This window comes from Poecilia reticulata, linkage group LG7 (genome assembly GCF_000633615.1).
Source record: "Poecilia reticulata strain Guanapo linkage group LG7, Guppy_female_1.0+MT, whole genome shotgun sequence".
NCBI classification, from domain to species: domain Eukaryota; kingdom Metazoa; phylum Chordata; class Actinopteri; order Cyprinodontiformes; family Poeciliidae; genus Poecilia; species Poecilia reticulata.
In genome coordinates this window covers 30,001,847-30,014,995 of record NC_024337.1, presented here as the reverse complement: position 1 = coordinate 30,014,995, position 13,149 = coordinate 30,001,847, and the positions used below count along the sequence as shown (strand labels likewise).

General features: G+C 37.7%; 2 protein-coding genes across 2 annotated transcripts; one reads left to right on the top strand and one right to left on the bottom strand.

The window, feature by feature from the left end:
- The first annotated feature begins 1,927 nt into the window (after window positions 1–1,927).
- slc25a55b (solute carrier family 25 member 55b) lies at window positions 1,928–5,151 on the top strand. The gene is made up of 9 exons (XM_008414882.1): window positions 1,928–2,043; window positions 2,454–2,579; window positions 2,687–2,742; window positions 2,864–2,954; window positions 3,046–3,164; window positions 3,271–3,466; window positions 3,559–3,716; window positions 3,839–3,914; window positions 4,003–5,151. The coding sequence occupies exons 1-9, from the start codon at window positions 2,021–2,023 to the stop codon at window positions 4,160–4,162; spliced, it is 1,005 nt and encodes a 334-aa protein (XP_008413104.1). The 5' UTR covers window positions 1,928–2,020; the 3' UTR covers window positions 4,163–5,151.
- Window positions 5,152–6,235: 1,084 nt separating this feature from the next.
- LOC103468044 (tetraspanin-2-like) lies at window positions 6,236–10,130 on the bottom strand. Its single transcript, XM_008414881.2, has 7 exons — window positions 10,008–10,130; window positions 9,784–9,881; window positions 9,624–9,698; window positions 9,465–9,548; window positions 9,308–9,367; window positions 9,132–9,215; window positions 6,236–9,051 (listed from the first exon to the last, which is right to left on the bottom strand). The coding sequence occupies exons 2-7, from the start codon at window positions 9,844–9,846 to the stop codon at window positions 8,986–8,988; spliced, it is 432 nt and encodes a 143-aa protein (XP_008413103.1). The 5' UTR covers window positions 9,847–9,881; window positions 10,008–10,130; the 3' UTR covers window positions 6,236–8,985.
- Window positions 10,131–13,149: the final 3,019 nt, after the last annotated feature.

Below are 13,149 nucleotides of genomic sequence, written 5' to 3'. Positions count from 1 at the left end.
AAATTATTTAAGTCTTCGAGCTGCGATGTAAAACGCTGGTTCTCCTCTCGCTGTTGAACAGCTGCTATGCGCTACAGGTAGTAATATTTCACAGACGGAGCGCCACTTCTGCTCCACCTGGTAGTGACTCTCACACCGAACCTCTGCTTAAAGCTGCAGCATCTAACCTAAAAAAATAAATTTTACATACATATTAAAACTTTCGCTGTCCTAACATGAGACAGATAATCTCTGAAAAAATAATTGATCTCCTCCCTGTTCTGCATAATTACTCCGCTCAGTCAGAAACAACCAATCAGAACTAGCAGTAATCAGCTAGCCATGCTATTAGGAAGTTTTCATGCAGTAACTCAGGATTGTTTATTGTAATGTATTTGCCTTTGAATGTTAAGTTTTATACTTGAATTGTTTGGCAATATTGAGAGGTTTTATTTTGACTCTTTGCATTATTTAGCCGTTTCAGAGCCTTAATATGTTTTCAGTTTGTTAAAGATAGTATTACCAATAGCAGTACAATTTGCACAATGCCTGTTTTGTTTTTTTCTTGGAAAAAGTTATTAAAAACAAGTTATTGTCTAAATTAAAGTGAATTTATGGTTCCTTTTTCCATATAATGTAACCGGTAGTGCTTATGATTAAAAAAATAATAATTATGTGATCGGTATCGGTGATCGGTATTGGATCACCCTCATGGGTGATCGGAATCGGCAGGAAAAAACCTGATTGGCACATCTCTATTATATATATATGTATGTATGTAAATGGCGAATAAATAAAACAAGAACATAAGAACGTAGAGCATGCTCATTGCTCTTTGTTTTTGTCACCTGTCATGGTGGCAGACTTGTCATGGTGCAGCAGGAGGGAGGATGAAAACAGTCACGGTGCTCCTCCTGCTTGGTTACTTCTTGCTTATTACACCTTTGACAGCGTTGTTTACCGTTAATTGTTATGTTTAATGGTGCAGACAGTTGTGGTTTCTGACATTGGCAATATGGGCAACCGCCCAGGGCGTAATTTTTTTTAGGGATGACAGGAGACCTCAGCGGATTGTGGCACAGAGGTGAAAGCAAAACAGAATGAAGAAGAGTTTGAATTGAACTAGTTAAATTTATTTCAGCTCTAAGTATTTAATATCGAGGTGTTTTATGGGAATGTGAATCTTTCAGATCAATTTGAGAAGCAATTTTGATAGGTGAACTTAATTTTATTGTGTCATGTAGCGCGGGGTGCTGGTCTTGGTCTTGATTTGGTCTCGGGTTCGGTGGTCTAGACTACAACTCTGCTACGTGGCTCCTTGGTTCCATGTCCTCTCCTGCCAGTTGGATTTCTTTCAAAATAAATGCCACTAGTGGCAAAAAAAAGTGAAGTTCATGCTGGAGACAAGATGTTTCCATCCTGGAAATTATGACGCATAGAATCACATATCTAAGTCTAAACTGTGTTACAGAGTAAACACAATAAAAACATGTTTTTTCTGTGGTATTGTTCATTAAAATGGCACATTACTGATGTATTAAAATTAAGTACAATCTGTACACATACTGATATTAGCGATTAGGTAATGCATTCAGCAAGTACTTTTACTTGTAATACTTAAGTATTTTTAAAAGCCAGTACTTTTTTACTTTTACTTAAGTAAAATGTTAATGTGGTACTTTTGCTTTTACTTGAGTATATTTTTGTCTGTGTATTTGCACTTTTACTTAAGTACATTTTTTGAGTACTTTCTCCACCACTGATTCTAACACAGTTGGACTGTGTATCGTCAGAAGGGAATTTTGCTGAGGTTACAAGCAACACTGGCTCAGTTTCCTGGCTGCAGGGGATGTGGGTGGAGCCAAATGCGAAATTGATCCTAAATCCAGCGGGGCTACGTTTCCCTTCCCTATATATAACCCTGCTCTTCTTTTCCACTCTTGCCTTGCTCCGTGTCTCTCAGGGACTCTCACCCTTGTCTCCATCTGTGACCTGCTTTATCACCTTGTCCCATTTTTACACTTGCCAAAATCAAGAAACCATGGCCCAGCAACAGCAGATTAGGTATGAACCTTACCAGCATGATACTTAGAATGCATGTAGACACAAATATGGCTTCGTTATTTAAGATGAGTAATTCATCTAAATAAAAAGTCCAGGCCTTGAGACGCGTAAGATTTTTGTCCGTGTGTAGGATATGTCAAGTTATTTTTGGGTGGCTGGGTTCCCCAAAGCATGGTTAAAATAAACCCTGACACAACCCATAGATACCACTTATGAAGTGTAAAGAAAAATCTCCTCACTTTCTACCTTTCTATTATTGCAAAAATCTTTCAGTCCTGTATTAGAAGGACCTATTATTATTATTAATAATTATTATTATTATTAATGTATTATTACCCTCCCTCATTCATTTATAGAATCACCAGTAGTACAACAATGCAAGGTCTTACACCCTTTGTGTTTTTGTACAGCTTACCTGCCAAACTAATCAATGGAGGGATTGCAGGCATGGTAGGAGTCACCTGTGTGTTTCCAATAGACCTGGCCAAGACCCGCCTGCAGAACCAGCGCAGTGGGCAGCAAGTGTATAAGAACATGTAAGAAGTAACTGTGCAGAGAAAGACAGCAGTCTCTTTGTGTTGACGTGACATAAAAAGAAAACGTGTGACAACCTTCACTCATCGGGTTCTCATGTTTCATTCAGGATGGACTGCCTCATTAAAACTGTTAAGTCTGAAGGGTACTTTGGCATGTACAGAGGTGAGTATAAGCAGACTTTGAATGAAAATGTTTTTTTCCTGGGTCATTTAGGAGAATAATGATAAAGAATAGCTGCACCTTAAAAATATATTTGTTTGTAATTAGTCCTGCCCTTGCCCAGGTGCTGCGGTAAATCTTACCTTGGTAACACCAGAGAAGGCCATAAAACTAGCTGCTAATGACTTTTTTCGCCACCAGTTGAGTAATGACATGTGAGTAGATAATAAAAACTACTTCAAATGTTCCTCTTTTTTCATTATTGTACATTCTTGGGTTGTTTTAACCCTATGCCATTATCCTCAGTGGCAGGCTTACCGTTTTCAAAGAGATGCTGGCAGGGTGTTGCGCGGGAATGTGCCAAGTCATCGTTACCACACCAATGGAGATGCTCAAGATCCAGCTGCAAGATGCAGGCAGGATAGGTAAAAAATAAATCTTTACCTGCATCTTTGTGCAATCAGTTATGAGTTACTTCTTTAAAATGTTACTCTCTTATGACAAAGATGCTTTGCTTGGTATTTCTCCCAGTGGCTCAGCAGAGGGTAATGCCAAGTGTTGTAACTACGCTGAAGATGGGGGGGACCAGTGCTGTTCTCAGTCGTTCCTACAACACCGCCCCTACACCTCAGGTTATTCGTATGTCTGCCATAGAGATAACTAGGGAGCTGCTGAGGACCAAAGGGGTCGCAGGTTTATACAGGGGCCTTGGGGCCACACTGATGAGGTGCCTGGAGTTTTCTGTGCATTTTCTTTTATTTTTATACGTTATAGTAATGAATTGGATTGCTAACTTATTTTATTGCTTTCTTTTTTTAGGGACATCCCATTCTCTGTTGTGTACTTTCCTCTTTTTGCCCATTTGCAGCAGCTTGGTCAGCATTCATCAGAAGATCCATCTGTGCCTTTCTATTGGTCCTTTGTGTCCGGATGTTTGGCTGGATCCGTTGCCGCTGTAGCTGTCAGCCCTTGTGACGGTGAGATGCATGCATACATATTTTGGGAAAGTAGAAAGCAACAATTAGATCTACAGACATTTTTGGATGATGCGGAAATCATATATCTCTGCAACAAAATGTGTTTTGCATGTATTTCACAGTGGTGAAGACGAGGTTGCAATCGCTCAAAAAAGGATCCAACGAGGAGACCTACAATGGAGTTTTGGACTGCATCAGGCACTTATTTCTTTATTAGAGGGCTTTCTATAGCACATCAAATTGGGATGAATTACATTCTAATCCTGGCTTTTTCTTCCCATTGCAGGAAAATCCTGAGAAAAGAGGGTCCCAGAGCTTTCCTTAAAGGAGCCAGTTGCCGGGCGTTGGTCATTGCCCCACTCTTTGGCATTGCCCAGGTGGTGTATTGTGTTGGAGTGGGCGAGTTTCTGCTGGAGTACACTCCATACAATATCTACTCTGCATAAACAATCTGTCTCTGGACGCTTACGGAGGCTTATTAAACTGCCAGTGCTATGCTCTGGGCGATGGACCCAGCTCTCTACAGCTGTCTAGACTCTTTATTCGTAGAGTTCTAGAGGTCAACGCTAAAGGGACCACAAATATTCTATTCAACATGCCTTTAGCTTGATTAACTATTATAGCTTAAGTCTTAAAAAGTCTAACACTGGTACTTCCTTGTCTATGGGCTTCAGTGGAGCTTACTGCTTCCCTCACTGAGGGACTATGTTGTTTGATGAATGTTTTGCACAGACCTCTCCCCCCTGTTTTAGACTTTAGCCTTACCCCTAAATATACCCCCACACCACTTGACTTAAGCCTAACCTGGATATCATATCAGCTGCAGTCTCTTGGGAATCATAGTTTGATGTCTTGGAGCAGTGCTTTGAAAGACCACAGGCATAAAACTGAAACACGACTACATGTGCAGCTAAGGTCTGATGCTTGATACCGGCCTTTGTATATATTGTATATTTGTTTTTAAAGATGAGTAACTTTTTCATACAAGTGCCACAAGATAATTCCGCGATGGTGCCCTGTCAGTAACCTGACAAGGAGGGATGAGGAAAACAGACTGTTTCAGGGGTCAAGGCGTGCAAAGAAATAAACATTCGGGCTGTCTGTTCACCAGATTACTTTTATTGGCTCTAAGGGGCTTTCGAAGAACTTTGTCCAAAATGTTTTCCTTTACTAAATCACACAGGGAAAAATTTTTTGTTGTCTTAAGTTCAAGAAGAGTCACAGCTTAGTACTTTCACTGTGCACTGAGGACCTCAGCCTGAAAAGTTATGTTTATTTCATGTGCAAATATAATGTATTGTCGTTAAATGTCAAAGATGAGAGCAGTGACTTGTGTCCTGTATTTTTACTATTCAAAATCTGTGCAACTGAAAGTGAAACATAGATTTTTCAAAGTCATTAAGGCGATAAATAAAAAGTCTACATGCCAAACAGATTGTTATGAATCCAGTGTTTGTTTTCTACAGTAAAGCATTGCATAATATACAAGAGGCTAAATGTAGATTCCCTTTTTTCAGATGCAAGCCTGATAGGTGTTACACTAACCCTCTAAGCATGCACCACACGCATACTTTAGTTTTTGGCAGCGAAAATGCTCATGTTGCAGCGTTAGGAAATTCTATCTTGGGTAATCCTACAGCCTCGGATGCATTACACGCATAACTATCCCTTCAACTAAGTTTTCAGCTGTTCTTGAAACTCAGGTGCAGAGAGGTGAGCCATCGACATGAAGAGGCAAGCTATGTTATTACAGGAGACGGGACTTTAGCAATTCATTGTATTTACTTAAAAACGTCCCATTGCAAGTCTGGAGGAGCTGCACGGATTCAGAGCTAAGGGTGTTAACAGGACATCTGCTAGTCCTGCTGAAATGAAAGAACTGTTCCACTGAACAAGTTGATCATTAACTGCAGCTATAGAGAAGACTACCTAATTATACTTTCCAGAATCAATTCCCTTTAATTTAATTTTGCATCGATTACAAAAAGCATTCCACAGGTATACATTTTTTGTCTGGGACCCTTAATTGCATACATCATAGAAAAAAAATTTGCAGAGTCTAATGCAAATTGCATCACAATTTAACATTTCAGTTTATTATATTTGAATTAATTCTTTTAAATTAAGAGTCAATTATTTAACAAAGAGTAATCATGCAAATAAATTTCAATGATTAACATAAGGACAGAAACATGAATGTAATGCAAACATACATAAAATATGGCTACTGAAGGAGTAGCCATGGTTAGCTGAATGAAGATTTAACTTTTGCCAAATTTTTACCAATGCATTTTCTCTCAAATTGATAAACTCAAGGATTTTGTGCATAATTTGGACTTCGTAATACCCGGGTTTGGTTGGGGTAATGCAAAAAAATATTTATAAATGCACTATATTATAAATAGTTTTTATCAGACCTTTACAGAAAAATAGGTGGATACCTTTAATAATGTATGGATCACACAAAACCAGATTTTAAAGATTTTAATTAGACAAACTAGCAGTGAGAAGACACAAGAGATTGTGTAAAACCTTTATTAAACCTCAGACAACTACATTCCTGAGAAGCCTGACATTTGACTAAAATGGACTACCATCTATGAGCTTGTGCATAGTTTTATTTTTAAAGGTTCACATTTTGTCACAACTCCAAATTTACACAGCGACAGCTTTTGGAGTGAATAGCAGTAAACACTGGAAGTCTGCTGAACCAAATGGCACTTTAGTGGCTCTCTTATGTGTTGCCTGAATCGTAAGAGTAAACACTGCCAACTGGCAGCCTACAGTAGTGCGTAAGCCTTTTAGTTCTTATATTTGACTCATTCTTCACCGACATAACAAAAGCAAAACCCACAGTAGATCAGTGCTTTTGACAAACAACAGGTGTATTTGACCTTAATCAACCAACTATAAGCAGATTATTCTGGGTGAGAAGACTAACTTGTGGGTATAAAAACGGTTTTATTATGGCTATAAGGAAAGGTTTAAATTTTGAAACCTTAACCAGTTTAAGTGAGGAAAGATTCAGGAGCACAACATTTGAACCACTTCTCAAATAGAACCTACTACTACTGTATTAGCAGTCCATCTCTACAAACATATGCACACATTGCTACATTTATTTGCTCTTTAAACACATGATGCTTGCGATCAAACAAAGGCACATTAATAAGTTCTGCATGAGTTAATTCTCTTTCCGAATTGTTAAAACTGACATTACTTTGTCACTGTACATCTAGACCAAACACGAATCGACATACAACATGTTAAATAATAACTACCACATCTGCCACAAATAATTTACAACTAATAAAAAAAAAAAACAAACAAACAAAAAAAAAAGACATATTTACAAGTGGGAATCCTGACACTCAAATAACTGCGACAGCAGTTTCAGCGACTTAGTTCAGTCTACATAAATGTAAACAATTTCATTGGTCAAGATGATTCCATCCAGTACTTGGTTTAATGAATTAGAAGGGACACATTGACTTTAAATTTTTTTTTTTGATGTTTTGGGAGAGGTATTTTTAAGGCACAAAAGAGATTAAACTGAGATATAGATTTTAAACTGACAATGAAAGTTCTCAGTTAATCAGCTGGGACTCTGTTTAAGTAGAACATTTTGACAAAAGAAGCATTTTCATTCATTTTAAGCATCCCTATTTGTAAGCTTTGTGTTCTAAATATATTTCAGAAAAAGTCGTTTTATTTTGTTGTATATCTAGGAAAGACGATCGCATGAGTATTTCACCTGTATTTTTGGGTGTCTTTCTGAGTGTTAGGTTCCCTTAACAATGGACCAAGACCGTGGCTGGATCAAGACAAAACTGAACCTCCTGACTATTCCAACACAAGCAACAAAGACTATGTCTTCACAATCTATTGATTTTCTCTATTCATATGGGTGTAATGGGTATCTGCACCTCCAGGATATTTTTGACATTTAGTCTTCTGAGCTAATAGAAAACACTGAGAATTTAATCATATTACTTTGTTTCTGGATAAAAAAAATTATAATCTGAGAAGATTACTGATGGACAAGATCTTGAAAGTTATGTCGAGTTTTCTTGCTTTCATACAAAAGATTCACGGTCTTTGTGTGTTAGGTTGCTTATTCCACCACCGCCCAGAATGCAAAGCTAATCTGGGAAGAGGAAGGCGTATGACTCAATCTTGCAGTGTAAACCTGGTGTCTGTGTCGGATTGAGGTCTGATGACGTTCACACCATAAATAACTCACCCTAGAGTTTATTTGGCACGACACCAAGACCACCTCCTCCAAACGGTCTCGTTGTGGTTGCCTTGGTCTGCAAATTAGTGCAATAGTTGTGTTCATATTTATAGAAACGAACCGCAACAACGGGGGAAAAAAAACAAAAAACTGGAGGTTGTTTTAAATGAACTAAACATTTCAGGTTAGCGAACAACCTTAAACACAAAGACAGCCTGCCGAAAGGAGCATAAATTAACAAGAGGTGGTCTATTTTCTCACAGAGATCAGTGCTCTAGCAATAATTGGTGTTGATTTTGCAAGACTTTAAAATCCTTTCAGAAAATGTGTAGCACCACTTTTGTTTTCTTTGTTTAGATCCGTTTCTGAGCTTCAAATTCAGAGGAAAGGGTTGGCTCGAGCATCAATGGTTTTTTGAAAAACCAAATGAATTAAATGTACAATTTCTACAATTAAGAGTTGTTTTGTTGAAGAAAAAACTCCCACAGTATGTACACTCTGTGTACATACTGTACACAGAGTCTGTGTACAGTATGTGCCTCCGCCTTTTTTGAGAGACTACTAGTCAGGACTTAAGGTCAGTTTTTTTCCCCCTAAGGTTATGGTCTCACATAGCATGGCATTAGTGTGTTAGTATGTGTGTGCTTCTGTGTCACACATAAGCAAACTCAGCTGTTTTAACCTCAGATTGCACTCCAAGGCTCCAGTTTCCCACAGTCGAGGGGTCAGTGTCAAGATTGTGTGAAAAAGCACTGACACTGCTGTGACAGTATGTGGGTTAACATTTCCAAATGGTTGAGAGAAAAAACAGTTTAAGAGATTGTAAGGTCAAAATAAACTGTCCTAACAGATGGTTACAAAAGCTATTATTCTATTTGGTTGTGACTACGAATAATGATGAGGATGATAATAATAATAATAATAATAATAATAATAATAATAAAAAGAACAGATCAAAAGACTGAAGCAGAGCACCGAGGTGAAAAGACATTTCTAAAACTTATGGAAATGGCGAGCGTAGATTTAACATGGATGTCAGATAACCTCCCTGCTGTTGCGAATGGCACAGCACAGCACCATGCTGAAAATCATCCCAATGATCTGTGGACCAGAGAGCAAAAAATCTGGTCATATCTGAAGCTTGTAAAACTACTTTTGACATATCTTGTGCTGTGACTCACCATTACTCCAGCGATGCCAATGCCCACATAACCAATGATGAAGAGTTTACTGTCGAAAAAGTCTTTGATTTTTGTCTCACAATCCTGCAGAGTACAGATAAGGGCAGTAAAGTAGTGTTACTTTACTCATTAGTAAATTCATTGATTCATTAGTGACTGTGAAGCCGATGACATGCCTTGTTTTCAGACTCGGGTTCAGCATCACAGGGGTTTGATTTGGTTCCACAGCAGTTCAGCTAAAAAAATAAGACATAAAACACAAGAGAGACTCTTTCAAACTTCTAATCAAGTAATGAAAACTTAACTTAAACACACAGTTGTTTGAAAACGTACCACTTTCTGGTAGGACAAGATCATTGTGCTGTTGCTGTTTTCAAGGTAAGCTTCCGAGTAGAAGTTCTGCACATCTTCAATTATCTATATGAGAGAAGAGTTATACATCTGGCAGGTTGAAAACCTCACAGAAGTGACCAAGGCTATAGGAAATTGTACCTTATCTTTATTCAAGAATCCAAACACTCCTGCTGCCACCTCGGCTCCAAAAATGATCAGCAAGCAAGTAAAAAACTGAAAGAAAAGAAAAATCCTTAAATAATGTTTTTTTCTAACACAAACATGTGATAAACAATACTAATTATGGATTTGCACTCACTGAACCCAGCAGGCACTGAGACTCTCTAACAGCTCCACAACAACCAAAGAATCCAACAAGCATTATCAGACTGCCAGCACCAATTAGTATGTACACACCTGCAACGATAGGGAAATAAGGAATGGTAAGGCTAGGAACACATAAACAAGACTTTTAGTTTTGAAGAATAAAACAATTTCAGCACCACTGTATTATATGAATGGCATAAATCAATATACACTCACTGGCTATTTTAGTTGGGCACAAGCAAGCGACGACATAGCATCAACTCAATGTCTGTAGACATGTGGTGAAGAAGACTTGCTGAAGCTCAAACCAAGCATCAGAATGAGGAAGAAACAATGCGACGTAAAGTGTTCAAGCATAATATATATAAATATCCATGATCAAGAACAAATAACATGACAATATATCTAAAATATAGGCATAGCCAAAACAATTATTTAGTTAGATTTTTGAGCTGGATGGAGAAAGTGCTAACCCCTAACATATATGACACTAACTAGTCAAGATGCAAAAGACATCATTTTCTAGCCAGGTGTGATTTGTTTGCTTCCTTGTTCACACTCACAAGAATGCTGCACGCATATTTACAGGCATAAAACAAATTGTGCTGTTAACATCAGACTAAATATTAAGCTAGAAGGGATAAAGTAGCAATGCTACAATCAGCCTTATCAGCTGGAAAAAAAACTGTGTTTTGTTGCTAGATGAACTGGCTAATGGCTGTTATCCAGTAAGTTTGTTTACATTTAACTCAGTCTCCAAATAATAAATGATTATGATCAAAAATAATTCTCAGCTCATCGCCATTAGACTTTCAATGGTTTTAATCACCTACCAAACTTTAGCTACGTAGTCAACAATCTTCCACCTCATTCATGTAGTAGCTGTATTTACCAGCATAAACAGCAGATGGCAGCATACAGCTAAGGATGTGAGCTAATACTGTCAGTACTTCTGTTTCCAAGATCTGAACCAGACTTTGAAGCTGTCATTTACTATAAATGTTGCTGCTCTCCAAGTTGCCTTTTTAGGATTTGTTCATTTGGAGCACTCTTTCCGTGTCCTTACATATGTTATAATTTGTTGGAAGTTTAACCTGCAAGGTTTCCCTTTTATGCCATGATTTTGAAGGATGTACTATTAATATAAAACAATATATAAACATTATAGATATGTATGCATGGAGAAACCTAACAAGATTAGTTTATAGTTAGTCTGTTGTGAGGCAAACAGAAAATAGGCTGAGTCTTTTCTTGACTTTCTCTGTCTAATCAGAACTGATTCAGCCTTTTTCTCAACATACAGAAAAACACCAAAGTAATTTAGCATTTTCACATTTTTAAAAATCGATTTTCATTTTTAAACTTTATGGCATGAGAAAGAAGAAGAGCCTATGGGGAGTTTTACGGTGATGCAATGAGGCATGGCAACAGTTGCGTGCTCTCATCTGTACCGGGGAGAACAGCCCACTCCCTGTCCAAACTGGGTTAAGCACTACAATCTAGGAAAACATAATCACAGCCATGCGTCTTAGGCTTTTCTCAAGGGCACACCTTTACGATTTTGTACAAAAATATTTCTCACCAAGTCACTGGTCTACGACTAACAAATGTAAAGTATGAGTCAGAAAAAGAAGGATCTATGTTTTTTAGACTGCTGAAATTACTGATATTTTTGAGAGTTTATGGAAAATGTAAATTGAAATTGAGCTATTTTTCTAATCTATAACTAATCTAAACAAGCCATCTACTTCTCTATTACTTTTTGCACTTTTTTCAATACATTTCTGTCTTCGTTTCTTACTTCCTCCAGCTTTGCTTTGCTTCAAAGATTTTTTCCATGGGTATTTTACAGTGGCTGTTCTGCCGTCTGTCTCCTTCTTTCCGTCTGGGCAGAGACAACTTGAAAGGTGGTGTGCAGGCCTGTGGTTTCCCTCATGGATTCTCAGTCAGTGTGTGTAGCTCTCTCTTTCTCCCTGGTTACACACTCATCTTTTGCATAAAAGTTTAATATTCTAAAATGTTGGAAAGCATGTGGGTGCATGGAAAAAACAGATTGTGATGACCAACAAAAAAAAGAAAACTTATTTGGAAAGTTGTAGGTGTGATTTGATGAGTTGGGTGTGGAATGATGCAATAGAAAGCCTGGCAAAAGCATTTATAAAATTAGCTTCTCCACACTTTGACATGTTACAACCACAAACGTCAATCTTTAAGAATTTTATGTGGCAGACACACATAAACGCGAATAAAAGAACATGAATAAATTCAAGGTCGGAGGAAAGTAATTGCCCCTCTCAGTTTTTCTTTTATTTACAAATAAAAATATGAAGAATCTGTTAGACATGCAAAAGTTTAACTGTACTTTTGCAGCTGTAACAAAAGTTTTATAGCTGCAAAAGTGTGACATTTGTACAGATTTTTTTTTTAGTATCAAATCTAAACTGTGTTTATCCCAGATTTTCAACAAGGCCTACATCTGGACTCTGGGTCTGGGATGTTTTAGCATATGAATAAGTTTTGTAACCATTCAATTTTTTAATCTGGCTATATGCTTAGGGTCATTGTCTTGAGGAAAGGGTAACTTCCACCACATTCTCAATTCTTTTGCAGTCCCTACCAAGTTTTCTTCCAGAATTGTCCTGTATTTAAATCCAGTTTTTTTACCCATCACCTCTGATAAGCTTCCCCACAGCATGATACTGCCACTACCAAGTTTCATCTTGGACATGGTGTGTTAAGGGCCACGGGTGATCTTAGCTTGAAGCTTGCATTTAGGCCAAAAAGTTTAAACTTTGGTTTCATCTGACCACACTTTACTGTATTTCATACATGGCAAGTGGCAAATTTTTAAGAAAACTTTTTCTGACTCGCTTTCAAGAGAGCCTATCTTTACCTCCATCTATAACCAAAGTGGCAATTGTAGAATACATGGGTAATAGTTGTCCTGCAAAACAGATTCTCCCACCTCAGCAACAGATCTCCGTTGCGCCATCTGGTCGTTTCTCTGACTAATGCTCTTGTTGTCTGGCGTCTCAGTTCATGCAGGGACCACATCTTGGACGTTTCAGTTGTGAGATACTTTTTCCTTTTTTAGATGATTGATTTATCAGTGCCATGTGAGATGCTCACACTTTGAGGTATTCTGTTATAACCTAACTCTGGTACGTTCTTTAGTGTTAATTGAACTTGATTTTATTTGCTGGGATCAGAATACAGGGAGGTATATTTTCAGATTTAAAAGAGAAAAACAAAAGAAAAGATGCCTCAAAAGTGAAAGGGGTATCAGCACATTTTTTCAGGAGACTGAATCTAGCAGGTACTGAATTATATTTTTAAAATTTTTGGTAGAAAAAATAAA

Coding starts and splice junctions, on each gene's coding strand:
- slc25a55b (XM_008414882.1), top strand. CDS start 2,021: ATGGCCCAGCAACAGCAGATTAG. Junction 3,165..3,270: donor GCAAGATGCAGGCAGGATAG/GTAAAAAATAAA, acceptor TATTTCTCCCAG/TGGCTCAGCAGAGGGTAATG. Junction 3,717..3,838: donor AGCTGTCAGCCCTTGTGACG/GTGAGATGCATG, acceptor TGTATTTCACAG/TGGTGAAGACGAGGTTGCAA.
- LOC103468044 (XM_008414881.2), bottom strand. CDS start 9,846: ATGCTTGTTGGATTCTTTGGTTGTTGTGGAGCTGTTAGAGAGTCTCAG. Junction 9,368..9,464: donor TCTTGTCCTACCAGAAAGTG/GTACGTTTTCAA, acceptor TTATTTTTTTAG/CTGAACTGCTGTGGAACCAA. Junction 9,052..9,131: donor TTGGCATCGCTGGAGTAATG/GTGAGTCACAGC, acceptor TCTGGTCCACAG/ATCATTGGGATGATTTTCAG.